Consider the following 25,052-nt stretch of genomic DNA (forward strand, 5'->3'; position numbering starts at 1 on the left):
GAGGTGATATGATTCATGCTGGTCTTCTCTACTTGCTTTCTTGTGCTATTTCGATTGTTCCAGGGCGTATTTTTTTTGTAGCCCTGCCAGCATGTTTGCATCAGCGCGGAGCGGATCGGGGAGAGGAGGAGCTGTCATGCTTTGCAATTGCATATGTGGGCATTCGCATGTAACTTCATGAGCAATTTACGCGACAGCTGACTTCGCATATCTCATTTTTGTGTCTTGTTCTTATTCACTAACTTCCAATCTCGTGGAGCGAGTTCACTTATGGCTCAGGATCGTGCTAACAATCTAGGCTTTGAGGGACTTCCTCTTCCCCCATTCTTCACAGATCACCATACGTCCGCGTCGGTTCTCATATCACAGACTAGGCGTCCCATTCATACTCAATCATAATCATCACTCGTTACATTTTCCTGCCACGTCGGCAGTCCAGCCAATGTTATTGAGAGACAGGTGGGTATCCTGTGTCTAAATGTTCAAAGCCGGTCTCCGGCGACCACATATACCTGGACCAATCCTCCACATGAAACAGATCCTCTGTCAAACCCTCCGTGATATCCACCTCCATATCCTCTAAATACCCCAACGTCGTGTCATCCAGGGTCAGCGCAGGATCCAGCGGGAAATCAAACGGGTTGGCATCCTCGAGCGGGCCGATCATCGGCACCATCTGTGCCCCCGACACCGAGGCCGACGACGACGGCAGAAGGGAATACATCGGGTCAAATGTGACGCCGCAGCCCACCGGCTCCTGCGCCAGCGAATCTGGCGCCGACCGGGAGAGCGTCTGCGTCGCCTGGCTCGATACATTCGCCCCGCCTGACGCAGAGCCCGTGGGATTCACACCCCCAGACTCATTGCCCGAGGCCTCCGAGCCCGACCACTCGCCGACGCTGCCGCGGACCGGATTACGCCGTGAGCCGCGAGACCCGCGGACAGGCGTATGCGACGAGGACACTGAAGCGGCAGACGTCGAGCCGGAGCGTGAGGCGCGCGTCGAGGACGAGCCGCGCACGTCTTTGCCGCTGCCCGTCGGGCGCGGTGCGATAGGGAGGAAACCGTTAGGATTCGAATGGCGCGGGTAGAGTCTGCCGTGCGTTGCTTTCTAAGAACCAAGAACCATCAGCACCATACCGTCTGCATCTCTTCTTCGCTTTGTCGAAGATCTGCCTTCCGGTGGTGGGAACGGCGGCTGTTGGTGTATTTGCGTTACTTTTGAAGATGGAGATTTGAGCTCCGCCTCGCGCTTCAGGCGTGCGTGTTCGGACGGTGCCTCGCACGGGGTTGCCTGGCAGATGGAGCAGGTCGCGAACGGGCGCCCTTTGCGCTTGATGCGAATCAACGGTCGATCTGGAGTGTGGGGAGGAGTTAGCCGTGGTCGACTACAATGTCCATGAAGTAGAAAAAGAATTCTTGATTTGCGTTGGTTGACGTCTAGATAATGGTGGATGGACCTGCACGGGAAGAGAGGAATCTCTTGGGGAGAGTATGGAGAGGAGAAGTATACACAACCACCGAACATGAGACAGACCTCCACGATCGCCTCAACCGCACACTTACCATGATGTTTGCAGCTGGTGACCCGGTGGCCCCGTATGCAAGCTTCACACGCCCACTTTTGACCGTCGATAAGCATCCCTCGATGACAATGAACTCAGAAAACTGGGAGGTAGGGCTCCTGGCCCTTTATACCTCGCGCCGTCATGGATCAACCAGGCCCGGCTGATGGTGGTTTTTCCCCCTTTCAAATTTACCTAGCAAAATTTGGGTACTTCCTGCTTGGGATTTTTGATTTTTGATTTTTTTTGTTTTTCCATTTTCGATTTCTCTCTTTTGGTTTCGTAAAATCTTTTACCCATTGCATTATTATTATTATTATTATTATTATTATTATTTTTTTACCGCAGTAAAAGAGGGGCTGTTGGGTTCTGTGCTTCGGCGGGAGCTATGACATACGATGACACCGGGGCTCGGTCCATTCCTCTAATGTGAACTGACGGCATGGGACTAGTTTCTGTGTGTCGAGGGAACTCACCCATTCTGACGGGGCCTGGGAACCTGATTCGACTCCACAGCCACAGGATCGACTGCAGGTGGGACTGGCGCGTGCATTTGGGGTGCGCCGTACAGGCCACGAGCTGTTTGGGTGGGCGGTTACCATGGGAGCTTGGGCCAGATGCAAAATTGTGGTGGCTGACCATGCGGAGCTTTGCGGTTTTTTTTGCATTTGCTTTTAGTGGGAGGGTTGTTTTTTTTTCTTCTTTCTTTTTTTTTTATCCTGTGGATGTTTGGCTGTGCCGTGCAGAGCGTGGGTCGAGGGCACGGAGCAGCTTCGTCCCCAAGTGGCTATCCGATATATTGTTTGGAGGGGGGAGGTTGCGCTTGTCTATCCGGAATATGCATGTCGAGTATCTGTCGAGTATCTGTCGAGTATCTGTCGAGTATGTAGTTGTCTAGTATGGTTTCGCCCGGTCGAAGCAGAGGGATCACGCGCGCTTTCCTCCTATACATGAGCGACGTTCTGTGAAAGAATGCAGGTGCACCAATATAATATCATCCAATTCATACCAATACTACCATATATGAAAATTGTCCTATGATGACCCATTATATGAGATGATTCTATTATGCGCTCTCATGCACTGTTTGTCCCTCTGCTCATCTCGATCTCTTTATCCCTTTAACCCTTTAACCCTCTATCGGTCTATCGCTCTATCTCGCGGTTCCCAGGCCCCCCAAAGTGTGCGGGATTTTTCCCTCTTCAGTTGCCTAGGGATTTGCAGGTTCTGATGTGCCCGCACCACGAGAGCGGAAACCGACACGATCGGAAAATCCCCTAGTCGAGAGGGCTAGAGGGCTATTGGGAAATGAAATCCCAGGCACAAGTGGGCTGCTCCCGGGCTGCCAGATCGGTGCTAGATCTCCCCTACAAATGCCTCATACATCCGTTGCAGCGGTTCGGGATTGCAGGCGGTACCGAGGCGAATGGAGTCGCAGCAAGGCAGGCTTCCGTGTAGTCTGTAGTCGCTTTGGCAAGGTCAGTTGGTCTTGGCGACTCGACCGGCTTGACCGACGGCCTGCGCTCTCGGTCACGTCCAGTCGCGGAGGTCCCTTGGTTTATTGTCCCACTTCTCACCTTTCAACGGTTGGAAATGTGGTACCCGCCATTCGGCCACGTCGGCAGATGAAACATTCCGGGTTGCGATCAAAATGGGCATCCTGGCCTCGACGGGCATCCGGGCATCCTGGGTTGGAGGGTGATGTACAACCGTACAACCTCCGCACATGGCCCGTCCACGATGAGCTATACTAGTCCACCCATCTCCCCCATCTTTGCCCCATTTCCCTCCGCGACCGGCCTATCGCGTCTGCGAGCAACGAGAACCTGGTCCTGGGATAGAGCAGAGGGGGTCGACGTAACGCTCGGCACATCGCCCATCAGATCACCTCCAGCTCCGAGCTGCTGTTCTCGGCTAGGGCGGTGCCAACACAGTGATCCTGGGGCATGGGCCCTGGTCAACAAGATCGGGTTATCTGCACCTGGAGGTGGCTGTGCCGCAGCATTCGCTTAAGTGGCGTCGCAACAACCCGCCCAAGGGGATTTTTCACCCCAGGCGCAGTAGCCTGGCGATTTTCGTTTTGAGTTCTCGTGTTTCACGGGTCCTTTTTTTTGCGTCTGACCTTGTCATGGATCCAGCTATCCCTCCCCTGGTGTGCGGCCTCTAGCTCTGGCGCACAAGAGTGCAGAAGGTGAACTTTCCGCATTGGATACTTCAGTCTACGCGTTACGGAGCCGCTCTCTGGAGGAGTTTTCCCAGCAATAGCCCCCCTTATTGTAGAGCGCTCTCGTTTGGGGAGGAGGGTTGATCAGCTGTTTCGCAAGTACAAAAACCACCCCCAACGGCCCCTCCAAATCTGTCGCGGCAGAATTAAGGAAAATTAAGCTCCAACCTGCTCCAATCATGGGTTGCTTCGCCGTCCCCCAAACTCCTCTGTTCGACCCCGTCAGCGTCTCTGTAACTTGGGTTCCCCACACGGCTCCAGTATGCGCCATTTTGTATACCTGAGGCATTTTTCGTTTCCAATTGTTTGTGCTCACCGTCTCTGGTGCCGAAGGATGCTGCCGCTCCCTCTTTTTTTCGTCTCCCACCGCGATTCCCACGTAATCGCAATGACCTGGCTCTCGCTAGGCCGAGCTGTACGAGGAAGAGGGGCTGGAAAGGGTGTCAGCCGCGCCGGAATGGGGTCGATCGGCCCCGATGATTCTTGCGTTCTTGCTGGATCAAAAAAACCTCGCGCACATTTGGTGGCATAAGCTGGCAGATGGGTAGGGTATCTTCACCCACCCCCCTCCAAGAGCACTATAATGCTTTTTCTTTCTCCTCCCTCTGGTCTGTCGGTTGGTACTTCTATGGGAGTAACCGATCTGCTGTAGAGCACGCCCATGCGGGTAGCCCTGAGAAATGAGACGGCCATAAATGCCTGCTCCATACACAGGAGCAATGCTATTTTTTTTCTTATCTTTTTTTTTTTTGCCCCCCCCCCCCCCCCCGATCCTTGCCCGATTGTAGCCATGGTCTAATCTCGTTATCTCACCCAAGCTGCACCGACGGTCCCTCAGACAGACGAGATGAGTCCTTTCACAAAACATTGATCCTCGGCGCGATGCCGGACGGGCTGTTATTAGCACTTCCAACCCTGAATCAGAATATCAAATGAACGGGGCCCATGGACTTGAATCGTGGGATCAAATAAAATTCGACATATTTCGATTTTGAAACAGAAACCCAAATGAGAGGTGATGACAGACTGCGCCGATGTACCATTTGCAAGACGCAGTCTATCCGCAGCGATGCTCCAAGAGATCTCGACAGTAGCGGACTGAGCTGAATTTATGCTCTTTGGCTCGTTGATCTAGCCCGTCGACCACATCACCATCGATGGGATCCTGTCGGGATAGCAAGTGATTCTTGTTCGCCCAGATTTATTGCGCATCATCCCAGCACCAATTCGATCTGCCGGCTTGCGACGTTGTATGGCTACCAATATTCCCGCTTGGCCCGTGGCTGCAGTTCGTGGGCGGATAGCGGCATGCTTGGGCTCGATCTCCCACCGCTATTGCCCATTCTGTTACCATCGCAGCTCGAATTCTTGCATCTCTCGCGGTGTCGCAATCGACAACATGGCTTTCCAATGTTAATTGGTCTTCAATTCCCCTACGCTACCAGCCCTGCGAAAGATCCTGATTATGTAGATATCTTCCTCCTTTTTTTGCAAATTGGCATAAGAGCGCTCGGACCACCATGCGTTCCGTCCTGGTACGAATCCACAGCTTATACTCCGTACACTTCGTCGGATGATTTGTACCTTTGCCAAGCTCTTTGAAATTGTCAATGGTGGATGCGACCATTCGACAAGGAATTGCTTTTTAAAGACGAGTTCGATATCATTCTGAGGTTCCACTTTTCCCCAGACTTACGACGTTATAGATGTTCTTCATCTGCATCGCCTCTGATGACTGGCCCCCACCTTCCGCCGTTCAGTCTAGTCTCCAAGAAGAGCTCTTCATTGGACTATCGCCGGTCATCACTTCAGGCTGTTGCACGCCTGAAGATCGATCTCTGCCAATCGTATCTGGGCAGCACGAACTGCCCCAATGGACCCGGACCTCTTGGCAGGATCCCTGACTATTTTCTGCAATACCAGGGGTCAAATGGTCTGCCAAGCCACGCGCCAGACCCAAAGCCAAGGCGCCAGAATGGCTTTTCAGGGTCTTTCCTCGAATCACCGACCCGCATGTGAGATTGATGTCCCATATCCTGGGATGTACAATGGGGGAAAAGGGTGCGGTTGACGCCAGGAACGCCCTGTTTCCCCACACGGTCGTTCATTACTGTTCCCTTCTGCCCTTCTCCTCAGTCGCAATTGCTTCCGTGGTGACAGTTGGGTTAGCAGTCGACACGAGCAGAGCACCGATGATTGACGATACCGAGAAATTCCAAAGGACGAAGGACCAGGCCACACCGCGCGATCTGAGATAATGGCCCCTTTCGCGCTGATCACGCTCTCTACAATCATCGCGTCGACCCTGGCTGGGCTCATCAATGCAGCCAGTGACAACCGCACCTGTTACCACCTAGATGGCAGCGAAGCCTCCGGCCATGTTCCCTGTACGACCAACGACGTGACCAATTGCTGCGATTCTAGTGCAGTGTGCTTGAGCAATGGACTGTGTCTGCTGCAGGGAAATACAGGCCTTTCTTTCGGTCGTGCGACGTGTTCTTCCAAAGACTGGGAAACCCCATCATGCTTCGCACCATGTAGTAAGTACTGGAAATCCGGGGCAAAACCTGTTCGTGATCGTCCTTTCTAATCCCGCTCTTGCCTAGACCAAGAGTTCCGGAACGGCGGCTTGCCTATTTCGTTGGCCTTGTGGAATTCGTCAGATTCTTTGTATTGCTGTGGCCGTGTTATGAACTCCCAGAATGGAGACCTGACCTGCCACTATGGCAGCCCGTTCACTCTATCGCAGACCAATGTTCTTGACGGGGTCGCTTATCTCGCCAATAATACCTCGAACAGTACCTCCAACGGAAACTCCAGCACCACGCCAACTGACATATCAAGCGGCACGGAAAGTGATACCCCAAATAGTGAGTCCACTACGGCCTCGGGGGGATCTTCCTCGTCCCAACGTGATATCGCTATTGGTGTGGGCGTTGGTGTCCCTCTCGGTATCCTTGCCCTGGCATCTGTCGCCTGGGCGTTGTGGGAACGGCGCAGATTCTCACAGCTGAAGAGTTCCTCGCCTCGCTTGCAGGAACTTGGACTTTTGGAACTCAGTCACCGCTCAGCCCAGCCGGTAGAGTTGAGCGCCGCAAGCAACCCGTCAGAATTAATGGGGTCGATAAAGGACATCAAAGAGCATGAACCTCCGGTACCTTTGGATAGACGGGAACAATGAGCGTGTTCGAGCGGAGCGGGTGTGGGGAGACGTGTGCATCGTTAATCATCTATCGACTGTGACCTGGGGGTAAAAAGCCAGACAAAGCTCAGGCATTTACGGATGCAGGCCTCCTCAACAGAACTCTTCTTTGTCACATTGGTTATCAGACTCGTCATGTTGGTTACCCCTGAGTCACTACTGCCGACACGTTGCCCCCATTGTGACTCGCCGTGTTTTATGCCTTCTAAAACCCGGCATTTGCATATATTATTTAGTTCTGCATTAATCATAATTTGCGCACCAATCATGCGCGCCTTTGTCAGATTTATTCATTAATAATAGCATTGACTCGGAATTTCCCAATGAATTGTCAATACATTCTTTACTTCGCCAAGAATTAACACCCGGGTGATGCAAAGACCAAGGGGCGCACAGCCACAGCCCGGGTGCGCAGGATGTCAGGCAGAAGTCGACCGGCACTTCATTTCATAATCACAATTTAGATTCCTCAAGCACGTTTTAGACTCAAGATTCATTCCCAGCAATGTAGTAAACCCCTCTCCACAGCCCGATAGCCAGAGCAGCGGGATTTTGTTTGGATGAGACGATGAGGCTCTTATTTAAGGACACTCTCAGACCACATTCTCAGAGGCTGAGCGCCGAAAGTGGGGACCATATCCCTTCGGCATTATCCATAGCCTTGTGAGTCGGCTGTCGTCTGAATAGAACTCTGAAAGAGTATTATATTAGCGGCCGATGGCCAATCTTAATTCTGGTATCTTCGCTACTATCGACCTTGCATTCTTTTTTCTTCCTAGTTAATCAACATATCCCTGCGAATTCACTTCGCATATTATCTTTTATACTCTTCTACCTTTTGCGATGGCTACAGGCAATGGAGTCTCTTCGAGGCACATTCTTTTACTCTCAGTATATCTCAGTTCTGTTCTTGCGGGATTGTTCGGCCTATTTGAATTTGGTATCGAGGCTGGCTTGAAGGTTACGGGCACCGCTGTGGAGAAACTTCCCAAAAAGCCGCTCGCTAAGGAAGAAAGCTCTGGTATTGAAGGTGAACGCGCTTCAAGTGGTCTGTCCCGCGATTCTAGTCTTTCTAGTCTTGAAAAGGAAGGTTCTTGGAGCGGCGTTCCCGACAAAGCCGAAAAGGAATCAATACACTCCATACTTTCGGATATCGGTATGTCTGGCCGATCCCTATCTCGTGCTTGATGGATTCTAAAATATAAATGATAATTTTGCAGACCTGGCAAATAATTACTACAATCTTATCGATGGGCTTTCTTCCGCTATGTCAACATCCGACCTGACATCGGTCACAACATCAACATCGGACTCTCCTATGTCTACCTCAGCTTCCCTGATTACCCAAGTTGCTGTACCGACATCAGAAGCAGTTCTCAGATGCAATCTTTACTCGAACTTTACCTCCCTTTGCGGACCGCCAACTGTTTCTTTGGGGTCTCTAAAGCCAACTCCCACATATGCAGCTCTTTCGTCTTGTGCATGCTATTCAGCTACGCACTACTACGCCCATGTATTCGCCAGTGCTGCGACCGCATGCGGCGCAAATACCACCGCATACATCTCCCAAAGACCTAGCTCAGCCTGGTCCATCATCGCAACGTCTGCAAGGCCTAGCTTGGGCCTGTCTGGCGTGGCAATGCCTGTAAATCAAATGGAAAGATTTTGTGCGCCAATGGAAGATGCGAGGAAAGTACTTTCCTCCATCTTTGACCAGCTCACAGCATTGACGACCACAGCATCGGAGACCACAGCATCGGAGACCACAGCATCGGAGACCACAGCATCGGAGACCACAGCATCGGAGACCACAGCATCGAGGACAAGTTCTAGTCCTACAACTTTGACTGAGCCTAGTGGCGGCGCGGTGGCACTTGAAATATCTAGAGCAGGACTCAGTTTAGGCATTTTCGTCGGTATGATCTTTGTGTAGGATATATAGTGGAAACAACAGATTCAAGATATCTCAAAAATAACCGACATTTGATTTGGAATTCACGACGATAGTACACAACTTTGGGGTATACAAAAATCCACGGTCCGGAAGAAACAATGTCCCTCATGCTTGCTAACCAGCCTGATCGACAATAAAAAAGCAGAAAATCCTCGAGAGGCAACTGTGGTTCGCAATATTTCAAATTCGTTCCACTCGTACCTCGTCCCGAACACGAATGCCATTGTTGTTTTTATTTCCGTGCTGGCCCACAAGCACTTCCTCGTCGCTCCGGTTATCGCGCGTGACATGTGATTCGGTATTACCTTCGTTCACGCTGAACAAAGTCGCGTCTTTTGCGATATTTCGCATGCGAAAGCGATAGGAGTGGTTGGAGTCCGATTGTTTGACATATCCGTTTTCCGAGCTCTCCAAATTGGACCCGTGCACGATCACACGATAAAGAGGGCGGACGGTGGGAATTCCAACGCAAATGAGGGTGACTGCGAGTTCGACAGCCGACCAGATTATAAGGCTCACGGTATCCTCTTCAAAGTGGACAAAATGTATTAGTTTAAGTTCACAACAGTTTTTATCTGTTCGTTCGGAGTTCCATACCTGTATAGTTTGTGCTAGCCAGTCCCCCCAGCTCGATTGTCCGGATGATACCGCACACACAAGCCCTAACAGTGACGGTTAGTCGACAGTCTTGAATACTCCACCAGTGCATTGCGAACTTACACAAAGCCCAGGCTCAAGCTGATTGCGATGGACATCTTTTCCTTAAATTTCATGTTCAACTTCCAGATGAAAATCCATGGAAGCAGAGCGAAATAGAAATCCACAGCAGCGCACCATGCTAGACACGGCTGTAATAAGTATCATACTGTATAAGATGAATATTTCATCGTGGGGAGCAACCTACATCCAAGCAAAATGGAGAACGGCGTGATACCGACAACAGTACGACCGGGAACGCGTGGGTCATAAATTGATTCTGAGGGCAGACGCTGTACCCAGAAAAGAATGGCTGTCATCACGGACACGACGGACAGGCTGACCATGGATATCCAGATGGAGATACGATGCCATTGCTTGACAACGATACGGAGTAGAAAGATACCAAGGGACAGTTTTGCAATGGCCATTCCCAGAACAGCAAATGTCTGCCCGATCATCTCGTAATAAACAGCATTGACAGCGGAATCCATCTCAAGGGACGTTATCGATTGTCCAAAGCCATAGACGCCAGCGACTGTGACAAAAACGGTATATAGAAGAAGAAAGACCTGGCATATGATAAGATCTTCCATAACTCCATCGAATATTTGATTTTGGAGAGTGTCACTTACCCATGCCAGGTTGAACACATGGTCGTCAAGTCCCAGGGCCTTGATAATGTAGATACGAGTATAAAGTCGAAGCGGAACCAAAATGAAAGATATAAACGTCATCGCCCACATTACTGCGACGGCACGAAGGCCTTTTCCAGTCAGCATTTTGAATGGATCTGTATGAAGTTGTCAGTATAAGTCCGGGAGGAAAAGTTGGTGGACCGTGGAACTTGGCAAGGAGAACGAAGCTCAGGAATCAGATGGCATCCCCAGGATACAAATACATCGTCTTATATCCCAACCAACTCTTCATCATATAGCAACCGAGCAAAAGAACAATTGACAGAACGGTTGTGAGGTGTCGACAATCGTATAGGAATGCTTCTTGTTAAGTCCAAGCGAAGTTTATGACTGCGAAAAGGGGACATGGGTCCCATCTAGACCCATTGTCGCTCCTTTCCCATTATAGCGTGTTTTAATGGGAGCGTTATCAATTAACATCGCCGATCAAAAAAGCTGCTTCCAGATCCGGACACTGGCATTTCTACAGCTCCAAAATGGCTCGTGGTGGCACTCGCACGGGGTCCCAGAAACCTAGCGACCCGCGTTGTTGGGACTTTTGACAGGTGGGTCTTTCAACGGCATGCCGGCCGTGCACTCGACAGGTCAACTGTCAACAAGGAAGTACCCGCGGGGAAGTTTCAGAACAATGCCGGCACCGTTGCCTTCTCACTTAGCTTCGAATTCTCCTTACTCCCATAGGTCCGGCCAACCCAGTTCTGGACATTACCTTCATTGGAAGGTGTTTAGTGTCGTGGATGTGCATACGGCAGGCGAGTCGAGACAGAACAAGATGGAGGTCCGAAAGTTTATGCCGCATTAAGTTCCACCGTGACACAGGCTCTTTTTTCAAGGGGAGATGATCGACGACACGACAGTGTGTGCTTGCTCCACGTTCTAGCCATTCTTATATTGGGAAGTTCGAGACCGTTTCAGGGGGCTGTTTCAACTCGCAAAAGTTCCTGTGAGCCATCATATCTACTTGCACTTCCATACCACGAAAATATGGACTCCTTTTCTATGGCAGTTCCAAGCTTGACTACCAAGGACAGTGTAGTCCTACTTTTATATGCATTTTTGGCGGCTTTACCGGCTTGGTATTTGACGGCATATCTTATTTCCCCCCTTCGCCGAGTTCCCGGTCCTTTCCTGGCGGGTAAGTTCTCAGCTATTGTCTTCTCTCCGTGTCATTTACTGGCCCCGTTTGATTTATCCACATGGACTAACTCCTATTTTGATTCTAGGATGGACCAATTTGTGGCGAATGTTTCATGTCCGGCAGGGCAAATACCACGTCGTCATCGCAGACCTTCACAAAAAATACGGACCAGTCGTTCGCATCGCTCCTAACGTTCTGGACCTAGATTTCCCACAGTTGATCAAGACTCTTTACAACACGAAAGCAAATTATCTTAAGGTCTATGTCACATGCTGAGCATGGTTATCATTACTTACTGACTCTAATAGACTGAATTCTATCATGGAAGCAGTGCCAAAAATAATGGAAAAATTATTTATAATCTCTTCAGTGAATGTAATCCAGAGGTTCACGCTCGTCAGAAGCGACCTATCGCGCAGCACTATTCGATGACCGGTGTTCTTCCGCTAGAGCCGCATATCGACCAAATGATTGGCTATCTATGTGAGCGCCTAGAAGAGAAGTTCATCAATGATTCTAGTTCCAATAAAACCTGTGACCTCGGTGAATGGATTGCGTTTTGTAGGTCAAATATCTCACCACCCCTTCTTCGTTCTTGCACTGACATTAAAAGATACCTGGGACGTTGTTGGGAAGGCTACATTTAGCCAGCCCATTGGTTACCTAGAGAAAGGCCATGACTTTGATGGCACACTTGCTACAGCCGATATTGCGATGGACTACTTTACTATGGTGGGACAGATGCCCATCCTGGATCACCTCCTGGATAAGAACCCCGTATACCGAATCGGTCCACCGTCATTTGGCAACATTACGAACATATCTATTCAGCATCTTATGGATCGACTTCAGGGGAAGGACGGTGATTATCATGACCCACAGAAACCCGACTTCCTCGATAAGTTCATTGAGGCGAAGGAAAAGTTCCCGGATGTTGTGAATGATATGCAAATCATTTCATATTTGATGATCAACATGATCGCCGGGGCTGATACAACAGGCATCACTCTCAATGCAGCTCTGTATTTCTCGTTGAAGAATCCCCGTGTGTGGAGTCGCCTGAGAAGTGAAATCCCAGCGTACGATCCCACTTCCACAAACTCCGTTGTGTCTTTCAAACACGCCAGGGAATGTCAATATCTTGAAGCAGTGGTACGTGAAGCGATGAGATGCCATCCTGCTGTCGCGATGCTTTTGGAGCGGTATGTACCGGAAGGTGGTCTCACTCTTCCGACTGGACAGTGCATTCCTGCGGGCTGTGTTGTTGGCATGAACCCCTACATCTTGGGGCGAAATAAGTCTGTTTGGGGTGAAGATGCCGAGGAGTTCCGACCGGAACGATGGCTTTGGGACGACTCCCAGGAGAGCCAAGAGGAGTTCCAGGAACGTCTGCGGGTGATGAACAATGCGGATCTGGCGTTCGGTGGTGGAAGTCGCGTCTGTATCGGCAAGAACTTGGCTCTCTTGGAGGTTTATAAAGTTTTGGCCACACTAGTCTCCCGTTACGACATGAAGTTAGCTCAACCTGATAAAAATTGGGCCACACATAATAGCTTCTTTGTTCGACAAGAAGATATTAAAGTCAAAATCTCCCGGCGGTACTGAGAATATATATAACTTGTTGAACGGAATGCCTCAGAAAGATAAACCTGAATAACAATATGACTGATCCTATTTCCATGCACAAATACTGAAACCTGTAAATTATACAAAATGGAATAGCGACGCCGAGAAGATACTGCTTTCAAGTAATGCCTTCCTTATTCAAGAACCCATGGATTCTCCGTAGCAACATACTCGTAAAACTCTTCAGAGCATTGTTCTTATGCTTAGAAAAATGCTGGAAGCCTCCTTAACATTCTGATTCAACCAGCATTTGGGGATTAGCCAAACAAGGGAGTCAATAACTATCAATAGGAATACCATTCAAACTACCTTCTAGATATCCACGTCTAGATATACACGAGACTGAAAACAGAGTATTAAATCGATATTTACTTATAATCTAGGGGCCGTTTTCTATTTTCTGATTATATAACTCTCAATTATACATTAAGATCTAGATTTAATTGATGAAAACTAAAAATCAAACAATAGTCTTCATCTCGAATTCCGGTAAAGAAGCGGTCTGAGTGATGAAATCATTCGGTCTTCATGCATCAATGGGTGTTTGGAATGGGAATCATTACCTATTCAAGGGTTGCGACTGTGGCTTCAAACCTGCTGTGGTGTCTATGTGACACCATCACTTGTGTGTGTGAATTCTTGCGGATGCGGAGGTGGGGAAGGTGGGCTTGTGGGGTTTCCGGTCTAATGCATTTCAATGGTAGCATCTAAAGACGGAAGTCGCCGGACGGTTGTTCTTCCATTTAGATACATAAACACCATGACTGTACATTAATACGTCAAGTACTAGGAATAGCTGATAAAGCTAGGGCTTTTGCAATTTTAGATACGCTTCTTGAGACGTTGGGTTCACTCATTTCGGTATGCGGGGTACATAAAACAGAGCCAAAGATTTGGCTAAAGACTGGGAGTGGCCATGTATCCATAATGTGACTAAGTATGGTTCGTCCAAAAATAGATTCCTTCTGTTTGGCTGAACTGGTGACCGTTCTCCGCCCAACCACATGAAACGATCATTGATCATAAGTCCTACTCTGTCTTCTTCGTCCAATTCTGGTTTCTTACATCCTTATTGGAGAGCAAGTCCAATAATTTCTCCATCGCGAGCCGTCTGTCCGGATACGGAAAATCCCGGTCGCCTGTTTCAGAAAGCAATCCAGCTCTCGGCACTACCAGTCTCAAGTGCACTAAGGCTTAAATGCATCAGGGGACATGAAGTTCTCTCAAACTCCCCTGCGACTCCAGCCACTGAATCATTGATCTGGGTCTTCTAACTCACCAAAAGTGCTGACAAGTTTAACCTTCTTCCGGCTACTTTACCGAACGAACTTCCTTGTTTGTCATTAGACTTCCTTGATGTCTCAGTGTTTCTTTACTCTCTTTCCAGATGAACGAAAGGCTTGAGGCTTATCGAGCTTAAACCGTGGTTATTGGGAGGTCTGTACTGTCATTACTTGATAAATCTACCCGAATGATTGTTGATACCAGGATGTTTGTACTGGATCCATGGTTACTTACGTTGCCACTCAGACTAGGCCCAATAATGGCATCGACAATCGTTCCCAATGAATTATGCTGCAATTTGTGAAGCTTAAGAACGAATCGGATTTTTCTGTAAACGAAGATCCTCAAGTAAGATGCGCCAGTATGACGTCTAAAATATCTTGAAATAACCGCTCAGATGATTCCACCTCAGATGTTATCCTGTTCCTACATAGAGTTAGCTGCGAAAAATTATAAATTTGAGGTCACTTCTCCACTTCAAGTAGTGTCTTACTTTCTCCCAAGACTTAATTTACTCAATATCTTTGTCTCCGTCTATTCAGCATCTGATTAATCCTTCTCCATCTTTATTCGTGATAAGCTTTCACAATGAAGCATCTTCTCATCGTTGTTACATTTACCGCAAGCGCCATAGCCCTTACTGCTCGAGATGGAAATTGCTGTTTCCATCTCACGGCCTCCGGTAGTGTTTCTGGTTCTGTAGGCCAATTAAGCGACGGACAAAACCGTATCGGAGACAACAGTCTGTCGCCTGCGGAATTTTGCATTAGCTCAAGTGGCTCTATTACCGATGGAAGTGGTAGGGGATGTATCTTAACTCGTGAGTACGGTATTATCCTGATTAAAGCAAAGGAAATAAATTAATGGATAATTTAGCACCAACTACTCAATTTCAGTGTGACGTCGGAGCGACTCCGACTTCTGGATTCTCTATCGACTCTTCTGGCATGCTGGAATTTGACGGAAGTGACACATTTATTGCTTGCGAAACTGGTCAAAATGGAGGATTGAATATCTATACCACCGAAAGCAGTGCACTCAGTCAATGCAGGAAAATCCGCCTTTCTGCAGACTCTTGTTCTGCATCTTCCACCTCGCCAAGCACATCGCCTTCTTCCAACAATTGTGGGACTACTTTATCGACTGGAAGCTTTGAGTTTCCTCATTTGATTGTCCCTGTGAATTCACAGTCACCAGATACTGCATTTGGGACTCAGTTTAATGGCACAGTGACCTCCGACATTTCAAGCATATTCAATTTCGACATTCCTCAATCTGATTCTGAGAAAACATGCAGCCTGGTTTTCCTTTTCCCTCACAAAGCGGACCTTGAGACGTCATCCTTTACCTTTACGGGTGATGGAAAAATTGATTTTGCTGAACTATCTGCGCCTGCATCCAGCACCACTACCTTCAAAAATGCCCCTGATATTTCTAATGACCTGGGAGAAATTCAAATTTCCCCAGGAAACTCTTTCGTCGTTTCAACCTTCACATGCCCTGCTGGAAAGACAGTTGCCTTCGAAATGAGTACCAGTGGTGACACTGATCTTGATTTCTTCCAAGATTTCAACCCCGCTCCGTAAGTCGTGCTAAACTAATCTCTATTTCTATCAACGGACTAATTTTTTTTGGTAGGCTGGGTCTCTTCATCACTGTCTGCTAAAGGTCTTGACTTGTGCGACAAAATTGACCTCGATCAGTCACTGGCTAATCATTATCCCAGAGAATGTATTTGTTACAGTATATTAGTTGAGTGATGTATGGCTTGGACATTATTCAGTGGGTTATTTTGTCTTCTTCTACTAAAGAATAATGGGGTTTACTTAAAAAAATATATGGCTTTTCACGGTTCTTATCCCACATGTACTTTCAAGATGTTAGAGCAGATGAAATGCGGACTATATCCCATTGTATGTCTGTAGGTATTATACAATGGATCGCCCAATATTTTAAGAAAACCTTCCTCGCCGTATTGATTCCCACCAGGTCCCACCGCTGTGGCGCCGTCTTCTCCATCCACCTCGACCAGTCGCCCGCGAATGCCGGTCGCATTATCTGCGCATACTCCCAGTAATCCGAGTACCACCCGGCATACTCCCAATCCAAAAGACCAGTGATCCGGCTCTGCTCATCGATTATGATATTGCGCGGCGCGATGTCCGTATGCGTGAAGACAGACTGCTCCGAGCGGGGTAGCATGTCCGGTAGTCGGTTCTCATAGCGTCCGCCTCCGTAGTGGAGATACCGGTCATAAATCCTTACTCGTAGCTCGGCATCACTACACAACGGCGGCGCTGGGGACTGGAGATCTTCGAGCAGCGCGTCTTGGGAGAGAGAGCCGTCCACATTGAGATCACTCGAAGGGGAACTTAGTCTGAAGACTGACTATTGCCGAGTCTCTAACTCTGTGGGATGACCTCGGTGCAGGAGGAATGAGAAATGCAGGTTTCCAGACAACATGTATTCGTCCTAAAATTCGATATTCTCAATATCACTATCGCTCCATCGACTGAGACCGGGCCTGAGAAAAGCACGACTAATACCTTGATATTTTGTCCATGATCTTGAATGTCCCGAATCTCCAATTCCTCTAGAGCTTCATGACTTCGATCCCTCACATAATAAGAGATGGAGCAAGTTCGTTCAAATGATTCGTCCATCGCCCCGGTCCCTTATACGACCAGATTGCAGGGAGAGCTTGCATTCCCGAAAAGACATTTTGGAATTTCGTTTTGATGAAAATTCGGCTCATCCAATCGAAGAAAAATTTTCGATGGTAGGGATCGGTACTGTCTGCTGCTGCAATAAAACAAACCCATACGAGGGAATGCGATCCCACTTGGTCGGGGCTGATTCGAGAAATAAGAGATTTGAGGTCTTCCAGTGACTTCCATTGATCTTGATCAGAGGCTACCCGTCCTAAATAAATGTGAGATGCTTTGATAAATGCCGTTCGGTATAGATATAGGAGCTCGGTGTGCTCGGAGTCGACAGGTAGTTCGCAGTAAGTCCAATCGAGAAATTGCTCAAGAGGCAAGCACAAGGCATTTACCCCTTGGCGTTCACCCAGCAGTGGCTGCCCAAGAAACTTAAACCTAGAAAGAAGATATTAGAGAATATTTTGAGGTAGTATCCATCCGGATAGCAAATACATTTGTGTTTGTTTGGTGAGAAAAAGTCTTTCTGCAGAAGGTGTCATTCCATCGATGTTTTGGGAAAGGCAGATCATGGTCTGGAGAAGATGACTATACTCAGCGCTTCCAGTGATTGTTTCCCCGACTAAGAGAACGATCAAGGTAGCCCAATTCGACAGGGTGAATACCCGATCCGTAGACATCTGTAAAGATTCCTGACAGAGGTGACTGATTATGGCAGCTCGGCTTTCTTCAGCAAAGCGTTGATGGCTTGGATCAGAGAGAGCTATATGCTGAGTTGCCACCACTACTATCGCTTCTCGTAGCAACTTGTCTTCACAAGCCAGAGGAAGTAGGATATTTCGATAGCCATTTGACATATTATCAAACACCACCATCACAGGAGCGACATGATTTGAAACTAAAACAAGATTAGTAGACGAAAAGAGCAGTTCTGCTGGCTCCAACGAGAAGGTTCTCACAGTGTGACATGAACATTCGCGCTCGAGGGCTCAAAGGGGCAACCCAGGGGTCGATCCGTATGCACCATTGTGGCTCCAGATCCCGGTCGCAAACATCTTCGCGCGAATTTTGGGCATAACCGAAGTCGCCGGCTATGTTGCTGCATGCTATGATCCGCGGTGGAGACGGCTGTCCTGGTTCGGCTGCCCCCGCTCCAGACGTTCGGTCAGCTAAAGCCAATGCGCCCCTCACTTGATCAGGCGTGATACTGTCCGACAACCCCAGTTGCCCCTGGGAGTTTTCCGCGTCTCGCTTCGGGGTGCGTGTCGCATTTTTCCGACTCCGACGCACAGGGGCATCGTTTTTCCATCGAATTTGGCGCGGAGAGCAATTCGCAACCCATACTTGTCTCTCAAGGGCTGCCTCTGGCGACACGCTGGCAACTGGAATGGTGCATCCTTTCAGCTTTCCACGCCGAGCCACTCCGGTGGAGAATCGAATCCGACCGGATCCTGAACATTCTAAGCCCTTTTTTTGGCACTTTAGGCAGACTGGCTCCCGACCATCACAGACTATCCGCCTTTTGGAGCATTGAAAACAGCCTGCATAAGGTTGCCGAGAAGGATTAACGTTACTGTTACACAGCAGGAGGTCCACCAAATCGCGGGACCACGTGGCTCACCTTTACTTTCTTTACTTTTATCATCCTGGGTGGACATTGGCGAGGCTAAATAGTCGCATACGCTTTTCCGGCTGTTCTCGAGATCTGGTAATATGAATGGCAATGGGTGCAATGGACTGGTTGTCGGGGAAAGCTGTAGGTGCGGGGGGCGGACCAGATAAAAGCGGATCCCGCGGTCCGAAGCGAACGAGTAGGCCAAGCGGAACCGGCCTTCCTGCGTCCAGACGAATTTCAGATACAACATCACTTACCCTAACAAATTATGGACACCATATTCCAGAGACTACTTTGTGGTGCCGATTGCAGAAAATTAACCTTTCACTTCTAATAATGGGTGCATGCTGCGGAGGTTTGGGAACTCCAGTCTAATGGCCAAGTATTTTTCCCGCAGGAGAGAAAAAAAGAGAGATCCATTTCTATTTCCATTGCGATTGGGTCACAAGCAGCCTCTTGCCGTTCGAGCTTCAGTTTAAGAATGGCTTTTGGGCAACAACTCTCATCAACTTCAGCGGGTGGGATTTTCCCTCGTCGCAAAGACGCTGATGCTTCACAAGCAGCTCCCCAGCCTGCTTTGTCGCTTCCTCGTCAGTTGCAACCTGTCCAGATCTCACCAGAAGACTTGCATATAGAGTTTCGATAATCGCACCGAATCTTTGATCTGTGTCAAGACGGATATTGCTGTCCCAATCGGAACTATAGGCCAGGCGCGTAACATCTAAGAAGCCGGCTGCTGTGCACTCGTCGTAGACCTTCGCTGATGCCTGAAAACACTTGCCTTCGGCTTTGAGAGACAGCTCGAAACATCTTCTGATCTCCATGATGGCAGGGTTTGTGTCAGATATATAGGTTTCTTCATCTATCTCCTCCCACTGAAGGAAACCACCAGGTTCTAAAAATGAATAAGCGCTTGCGTTGAGACGGGGATCAAAATATTGGCACAGAGAAACATACTCAGGATTGCATGAAGATTGCAAATGGCTGTTGACTATCCTTATCACTAAGCATGCTAGGCCTACCTAGGCGAGGTATAGAATTAATAGTGTAGTGTTCTGTATAGCGTTTTAATATATTATATATCGTCTTCGGATCACACGCAAAATCCCGTGCTAGCTACGCCCTAGATACACTATTATCGGTAGTATATACTATTGCTAAACGCTGTTCAGGGGTAAGCTTACCTTTTTTTCTTCGTTTTCTAGCAGATTCTGCTAGATTATCTGTCATATCAGTGTTGTAGAAGGAAGAAGAAAATTTAGAATAGATAGTTGTTATAGCAATTAAAAGTAGGGTCGTGAAAAACTTTGAGCCCCTATGTATTACCTGGTCAAGGCATGGCCTGATTGCTATTCTCATTATCAGGCCGCCCTCATGGCGTGCGACTTAATACAGTTCTGACACCCCAGGCATTAGGCAGCTCTTGTATAAATACCCTTGTATGAGAGACTGAATCTGGTTTATCCTTTCTACCTGTTTTTGAGCCGCCTCAGCAAACTCGACATGCTATTTATCCCGTCCTCAACCAGTTGTGGCCTGTATGTGGCTGCATCAAGAGGTGTGGCTGGCCTTTTGGCAGATTCTCCCGCAGCCGCCTAGTATAGCTGGCTGACAAGATATTGGAATTTTTCCATCCGGATGCAGCAACGGCCAAATCCCATGGCCAGAAAGAAATGATTACTAGATATATAGTCTATCATCAACCGGAATGGTCGCTATTTTAGGGGATACTATATAAGAGTTATGGGATAATATCACATTTTTAGATCCAGCGGTTACCAAAGCTTCGCCAAAATACCGTAATAACAGTGCATCTGTAGAAGGTCTAGTTATTTCATCGCTCATAAGGGTCGCACCTTTCTTCCGATCTTGAATCAATTAGTAAAAATATCTTATGTCTTACAATAAGGAATGAAAGGAAGAAAGTCAGACAAGATGGTGGTCAGACAAAAGAAATTCAATTACGGGGACGGGATGAAGGAAAAAATGCGAAAGAGCGAGAGATAATTCAAATAGATAAGAGATTTCTGCAACGGCACGCAACAGACCAGACATCAAGCATCCACAGATGTGAATCGCAACGATAACTAGATTCTTATTAGTTATTGATCCAAAATCGGGTCGCATTCATATCAGCGTGTTTCTAGCTACGCGATTATTACCAAGTCCTTACGTGTTATATCATAAATATAAGCGTTTGAAAAGGTCGATCAAAAAGAAAATTCAAAATCTTTGCCTTATGACTGAATTATGCCGAAAATCCCTGAATTCTAACTGCTCTCTCTGTTTCGGAACATTAGGGGAATTCCCATTCATTGAATAGTATTCACCTACGAATCAATACCTCCTTCGAGTCATAAACTAGGGCCAGTCAACTAGCCGCAGCAAACAGTGGCCTCGTTAGCGACGCTTGTTTGCTTGTTGACCCTATTTATAGTATCATGCAATGTAAGAAGATTTTTCAAACGAAACGTACTGGGTAGAGAAAGCTTACTCCAAATTGACAGGTTCCCAGGAGAAAATAAATGAACCGATGTAGGCACCAATGAAGATACAAATAATAATGTAGCCGTTGTAGTACATGGCGAGGCTAAATGGCATAAGTACCTGATGATTTAGGAGATCGGGAAGTGATGGGTGCTCACAGCATGACAAAGTAAGCAACCGCAAATTGAACCATATGCAAAAAAGCGCGAATAGACTGTTGCAGTATCGTAGGAGTGAATTTTTGAGACACAAAATTTGAACTCAAAGCCTCAACCGACGTCGACACCTCTGACCTTGACTGTCGAAGACGTAATGTATGAGTCCTAAGCAGAGAACGGTCATACTCCTTTCCAAGGCGACGAAGGAATTCAAGAGATATGACTAGGCAAATAACTCCAATACAGGAACCGGCAAACATTCCATTGGAAGTGATCTGCCATGATTCTGCAATAAAGCATGAGTCGACCGTGTTCCAGTTCCATAGCATCTAATAACACCATTAGAAAAGCTTCAAGGAGCCTTCAATCTAAAAGCAAATACCGAAATTTTGCAGGAATTACCCATGCTCATTTCCATGCTCAGAGTAGAGGTAGATGAAGCCGAAGTGGCTGTCGCAGTCGTGCTTGACATAGCGTTGTTTGCCGTCGTCGTGGTCGCCATCGACATGTCCATGATGGCAGTTCAAGATAATTCGGTGAACTTAGGACTACAGCTGAAGCTAGTCGCCGAGAAAACAATTAATATAGCCAAATGCTTTTCGTCGGCAATATAGTCATAAAAGCAAAGAATTTATCTGATTCCAGAAAAGGATTAGGAGTTTGAGCGGAATTGAGCATATTCTTGTAGCTGAAAGCCAATCATATTCTACCGCTACGGCTCCGCACAAGTTGCATATTGTGGCAGGTACAAACCCATACATAGTTCCTTCGACCTCCTCTTGTCTTTTCAAAGTTGAGAAAATTTGACTGTTTACATCTTGCCATTACTTATTGATTAAAGGGTATGCTAGATCGCAAATCTTTCCAGCAAGCTTGAGTTCTCAAGTTGAAACTCTTGGGAGCACCCGACAAAAGTCTTTTTGGCTGAAAGTTGTAAAGAGATAGAATTCCAATGAATAAGCATGGTTGAGTGAAATTGAGGCAAACTTCAAGAGTGGGATACGAGTTGTGTATCTCAGCTAAAAATCACATGAAAAATAGGTGGACAAAGTGAAGTTAGCGATAATTATAACACGGACGGCAGAATTGCCGACCAATCTTTGTAGCAGCGGCAGCCATGCGATAGCCAGGTGTTTTGGGGGAATGGTGAATATTCTACCCAAGGCTGCTTCATAATAGAGTTCTCTTAATAAATCGCTCAATTTGATTGACTTACGATGACCTGAGGTTATCCCATGACGGTTAAGTCTGGGCATAGAACTTCCTAGAACGTCTGCCTAAGCCAGATTAGGTCCTGTGGAAGTGTGATATTTTCAATATATAGGTAAGTATTGTTAAAACCTGGACCCTTATACTGGAGCTCAATACTATTACTCGGAAGTCCTGGTTCTAGATCCTTATATATTGGGCAAAAAGGGACCCTTTGCCTACTACCTATCCAATAGACACCTTTACATAATCTGCCTTAAATTCCGTAACTTGGCATTAGATGTCACGCTTTTTACTCTTTTTCTTGAGCTTTCTTCTACCTTGACCCAATCATTGCAGTTAAAAACTATAGAGATCCTTTCCTGGGCCTTCCCCACTGCATCTTCAATCTTCCCTTTACGAAGAATATGATCCACGAGTGGAAATCGCGATTTGGGTTAAATATACCGTATTGGGTAAGTGGCGGTCTGCAGAATGGCTCAGGATTGATGGACATAATACTTTCGGCTCGCTGAGAGCAGACACTCAGGCAACTTCTCCATGTATTCCTGGGTCTCCTTCCTAGCACTCACACTATCCCCAGAGGCTGGGCCTAGGTTTCAGGCAGGTGTAGCTTTATCTAAGTTCAATACGTGGATACATGATAGGAAATAATCTAGCCTCAATGAAGAGTATCGGGATTTACAAACTTCATTTTATCGATTAGATTTGGAAAAGCACTCCCTGGGAATATTTTTAAACTGCTTTCTGTTTATAGACGGGGTCGAGCAGTAGATTTGACAAGTTGAAGCTCTTCTTTTATCGCCATCGCAGCACGTGTTCCTTCTTCAATAGCTCCATCAATAAAGCTCCGCCATCCAACAGCCCAATCAGAATTAGCAAAAAGAATATTGCCATGTCGCTCTCGCATGGCGTCCAGCGAAGTTGACAAGAGACCTGGGGGAGGGGAAAACCACGCCCCTTTTGCAAACTCATCCTTACTCCAATTATGAAAAACCTAAAGTTCAATAAGTAAAACGTTCAATATTTGAAGAACAATTGGTTGCTTACCAGTCTCTTTATATCCATATTCCCCGGTGCCATGCTCTCGACCGCCTTTTTGGTCTCATTCACATTATCTTCTGGGTGAATATGGTTATGAAATCCACCAAAGCATACAATGTGAGTGTTTCCGGCTGGCGTTGTCCCATCACCTATCGCATAGGCAAGCTTATTGAAGGGATAGGAAATTCCTGTCCAGGACCGCATCTCTTTGCTTGCTATTTCAGCATGGACCTTGACACATTGATTGACATGGCCAATTCTTGATGCAGCTTGACGCTGCACACTCAGGGGTGGGTCGAATGCAATGGTATTGAGAACGTTGAGTGGAATTGTGGAGACCAGCCGAGCCGCTGTATACTGACGGCCATCTCGAGCGGTTATCTTGACCTTGTCTCCCTGGTCAGTTATTGCGTTGACTGGGCTATTGAAGGCGTAACATAGGTTTTTCGTTGCAAGAGACTCTCTAAAGAACCTTATGGCAAAGCTAGACTGCCCTTCCTTGAACTTGTAGGATATTAAATGGTCCATGCAGCCTTGATAAGTGTAACCGGACAGAGCCCACCAATGAAGCATCTCAAAGAAACTCGTTGTTTCTAACGTGCCGCAGCTACACAGAAGAATAAAGCTCTCCAGAGCCATGCGTTCATTGGGTGTTAGCGACAAGGCGATGGCATCCAAGCGGTCCTTTGCAGACATATTGTCGTATTGGCGCGCCTCGGGCACATGGAACGCATTGTGCGGGAATGGGATAATCCTCCTTCCCTTTTCACCATCAACATCCACGAACTTCTCTATGGCCGTGGAAAGAAGTGCATCCTGAAAAATCAACTGTCAATTTACATCGCTAGGAAAAAGAACCAAGATGCATCGAACTAGGGAGCTTTCAACAAACCTCATCTGTGTGACTCATTATTGTCTGTCCTTGATTTGTCCGCAACTGGAAATGATTCACTCCACGGGAGAAATCGAACGAAGGCTCCATCTCTTGTCGCATCTGATACCTAGATATTTCACGCCAGACATGCGATTGTCCCCAATGTACCCATGTTCCCCCCATTTCAAACGGATAGCCTCCGATATTTGAAGACCATGAGCGCCCACCAATCCGATCCCGTGCTTCCACTAGAAGCACTTTGTGTCCTATCTTCACTGTGAGTGTTGCGCTCTGAAGCCTGTGCCTTTTCGCGTTAGCCTACCTGAAATACACAAGTCGCGAGCAGTAGTCAGCCCGGAATATCCAGCTCCGATCACAATAACATCCCAGGGCCCCGCGGACGAATCGATATTTGTGGCAGGTGAGATAACCCCAATGGAGGGCACTCCTTGGGAAAGACCAGTCTCTGCCGTCCACTGGTAGCCATCACGAGAGGTCATCTTGTTTGCTGGATCTTTTAGTTCGAGTGCGACTGGAAGCTGTCAGCAGGGGCAATAGATGAGAAAACAATCCACATCGAGGGTGAAAGAATGTTCAATTTATGCCAAATGACTTTCC

At 47.6% G+C, this 25,052-nt stretch overlaps 11 protein-coding genes across 11 annotated transcripts; 4 read left to right on the forward strand and 7 right to left on the reverse strand.

The window, feature by feature from the left end:
- Positions 1-445: 445 nt before the first annotated feature.
- On the reverse strand, positions 446-3,224 carry N7462_006646 (uncharacterized protein; the record flags this gene model as incomplete). Its single annotated transcript, XM_057078364.1, has 4 exons — positions 446-1,111; positions 1,220-1,356; positions 2,950-3,033; positions 3,143-3,224. 4 exons carry the CDS (start codon positions 3,222-3,224, stop codon positions 446-448), a joined length of 969 nt encoding a protein of 322 aa, XP_056933944.1.
- Positions 3,225-6,046: 2,822 nt separating this feature from the next.
- On the forward strand, positions 6,047-6,970 carry N7462_006647 (uncharacterized protein; the record flags this gene model as incomplete). The annotated part of the gene is made up of 2 exons (XM_057078365.1): positions 6,047-6,329; positions 6,396-6,970. The coding sequence occupies 2 exons, from the start codon at positions 6,047-6,049 to the stop codon at positions 6,968-6,970; spliced, it is 858 nt and encodes a 285-aa protein (XP_056933945.1).
- Positions 6,971-7,834: 864 nt separating this feature from the next.
- Positions 7,835-8,924, forward strand: N7462_006648 (uncharacterized protein; the record flags this gene model as incomplete). The annotated part of the gene is made up of 2 exons (XM_057078366.1): positions 7,835-8,147; positions 8,212-8,924. The coding sequence occupies 2 exons, from the start codon at positions 7,835-7,837 to the stop codon at positions 8,922-8,924; spliced, it is 1,026 nt and encodes a 341-aa protein (XP_056933946.1).
- Positions 8,925-9,125: 201 nt separating this feature from the next.
- Positions 9,126-10,423, reverse strand: N7462_006649 (uncharacterized protein; the record flags this gene model as incomplete). The annotated part of the gene is made up of 5 exons (XM_057078367.1): positions 9,126-9,472; positions 9,543-9,607; positions 9,666-9,783; positions 9,850-10,213; positions 10,277-10,423. The coding sequence occupies 5 exons, from the start codon at positions 10,421-10,423 to the stop codon at positions 9,126-9,128; spliced, it is 1,041 nt and encodes a 346-aa protein (XP_056933947.1).
- Positions 10,424-11,338: 915 nt separating this feature from the next.
- On the forward strand, positions 11,339-13,082 carry N7462_006650 (cytochrome P450; the record flags this gene model as incomplete). Its single annotated transcript, XM_057078368.1, has 4 exons — positions 11,339-11,474; positions 11,563-11,735; positions 11,786-12,038; positions 12,091-13,082. 4 exons carry the CDS (start codon positions 11,339-11,341, stop codon positions 13,080-13,082), a joined length of 1,554 nt encoding a protein of 517 aa, XP_056933948.1.
- A 1,893-nt stretch (positions 13,083-14,975) lies between these two features.
- On the forward strand, positions 14,976-16,053 carry N7462_006651 (uncharacterized protein; the record flags this gene model as incomplete). The annotated part of the gene is made up of 3 exons (XM_057078369.1): positions 14,976-15,207; positions 15,264-15,969; positions 16,026-16,053. The coding sequence occupies 3 exons, from the start codon at positions 14,976-14,978 to the stop codon at positions 16,051-16,053; spliced, it is 966 nt and encodes a 321-aa protein (XP_056933949.1).
- Positions 16,054-16,259: 206 nt separating this feature from the next.
- Positions 16,260-17,922, reverse strand: N7462_006652 (uncharacterized protein; the record flags this gene model as incomplete). Its single annotated transcript, XM_057078370.1, has 4 exons — positions 16,260-16,568; positions 16,653-16,746; positions 17,009-17,485; positions 17,543-17,922. 4 exons carry the CDS (start codon positions 17,920-17,922, stop codon positions 16,260-16,262), a joined length of 1,260 nt encoding a protein of 419 aa, XP_056933950.1.
- Positions 17,923-17,956: 34 nt separating this feature from the next.
- N7462_006653 (Zn(II)2Cys6 transcription factor domain-containing protein) lies at positions 17,957-18,705 on the reverse strand (the record flags this gene model as incomplete). The annotated part of the gene is made up of 2 exons (XM_057078371.1): positions 17,957-18,588; positions 18,669-18,705. The coding sequence occupies 2 exons, from the start codon at positions 18,703-18,705 to the stop codon at positions 17,957-17,959; spliced, it is 669 nt and encodes a 222-aa protein (XP_056933951.1).
- Positions 18,706-19,132: 427 nt separating this feature from the next.
- Positions 19,133-19,486, reverse strand: N7462_006654 (uncharacterized protein; the record flags this gene model as incomplete). The annotated part of the gene is made up of 1 exon (XM_057078372.1): positions 19,133-19,486. The coding sequence occupies one exon, from the start codon at positions 19,484-19,486 to the stop codon at positions 19,133-19,135; it is 354 nt and encodes a 117-aa protein (XP_056933952.1).
- Positions 19,487-21,152: 1,666 nt separating this feature from the next.
- N7462_006655 (copper transporter family protein) lies at positions 21,153-21,821 on the reverse strand (the record flags this gene model as incomplete). Its single annotated transcript, XM_057078373.1, has 3 exons — positions 21,153-21,252; positions 21,308-21,636; positions 21,690-21,821. 3 exons carry the CDS (start codon positions 21,819-21,821, stop codon positions 21,153-21,155), a joined length of 561 nt encoding a protein of 186 aa, XP_056933953.1.
- Positions 21,822-23,267: 1,446 nt separating this feature from the next.
- On the reverse strand, positions 23,268-24,934 carry N7462_006656 (flavin monoamine oxidase family protein; the record flags this gene model as incomplete). Its single annotated transcript, XM_057078374.1, has 4 exons — positions 23,268-23,513; positions 23,567-24,376; positions 24,453-24,700; positions 24,757-24,934. 4 exons carry the CDS (start codon positions 24,932-24,934, stop codon positions 23,268-23,270), a joined length of 1,482 nt encoding a protein of 493 aa, XP_056933954.1.
- Positions 24,935-25,052: the final 118 nt, after the last annotated feature.

Source organism: Penicillium macrosclerotiorum (genome assembly GCF_028827735.1).
Source record: "Penicillium macrosclerotiorum strain IBT 26536 chromosome Unknown utg000006l_segment0_segment0, whole genome shotgun sequence".
In the NCBI taxonomy this organism is placed as follows: domain Eukaryota; kingdom Fungi; phylum Ascomycota; class Eurotiomycetes; order Eurotiales; family Aspergillaceae; genus Penicillium; species Penicillium macrosclerotiorum.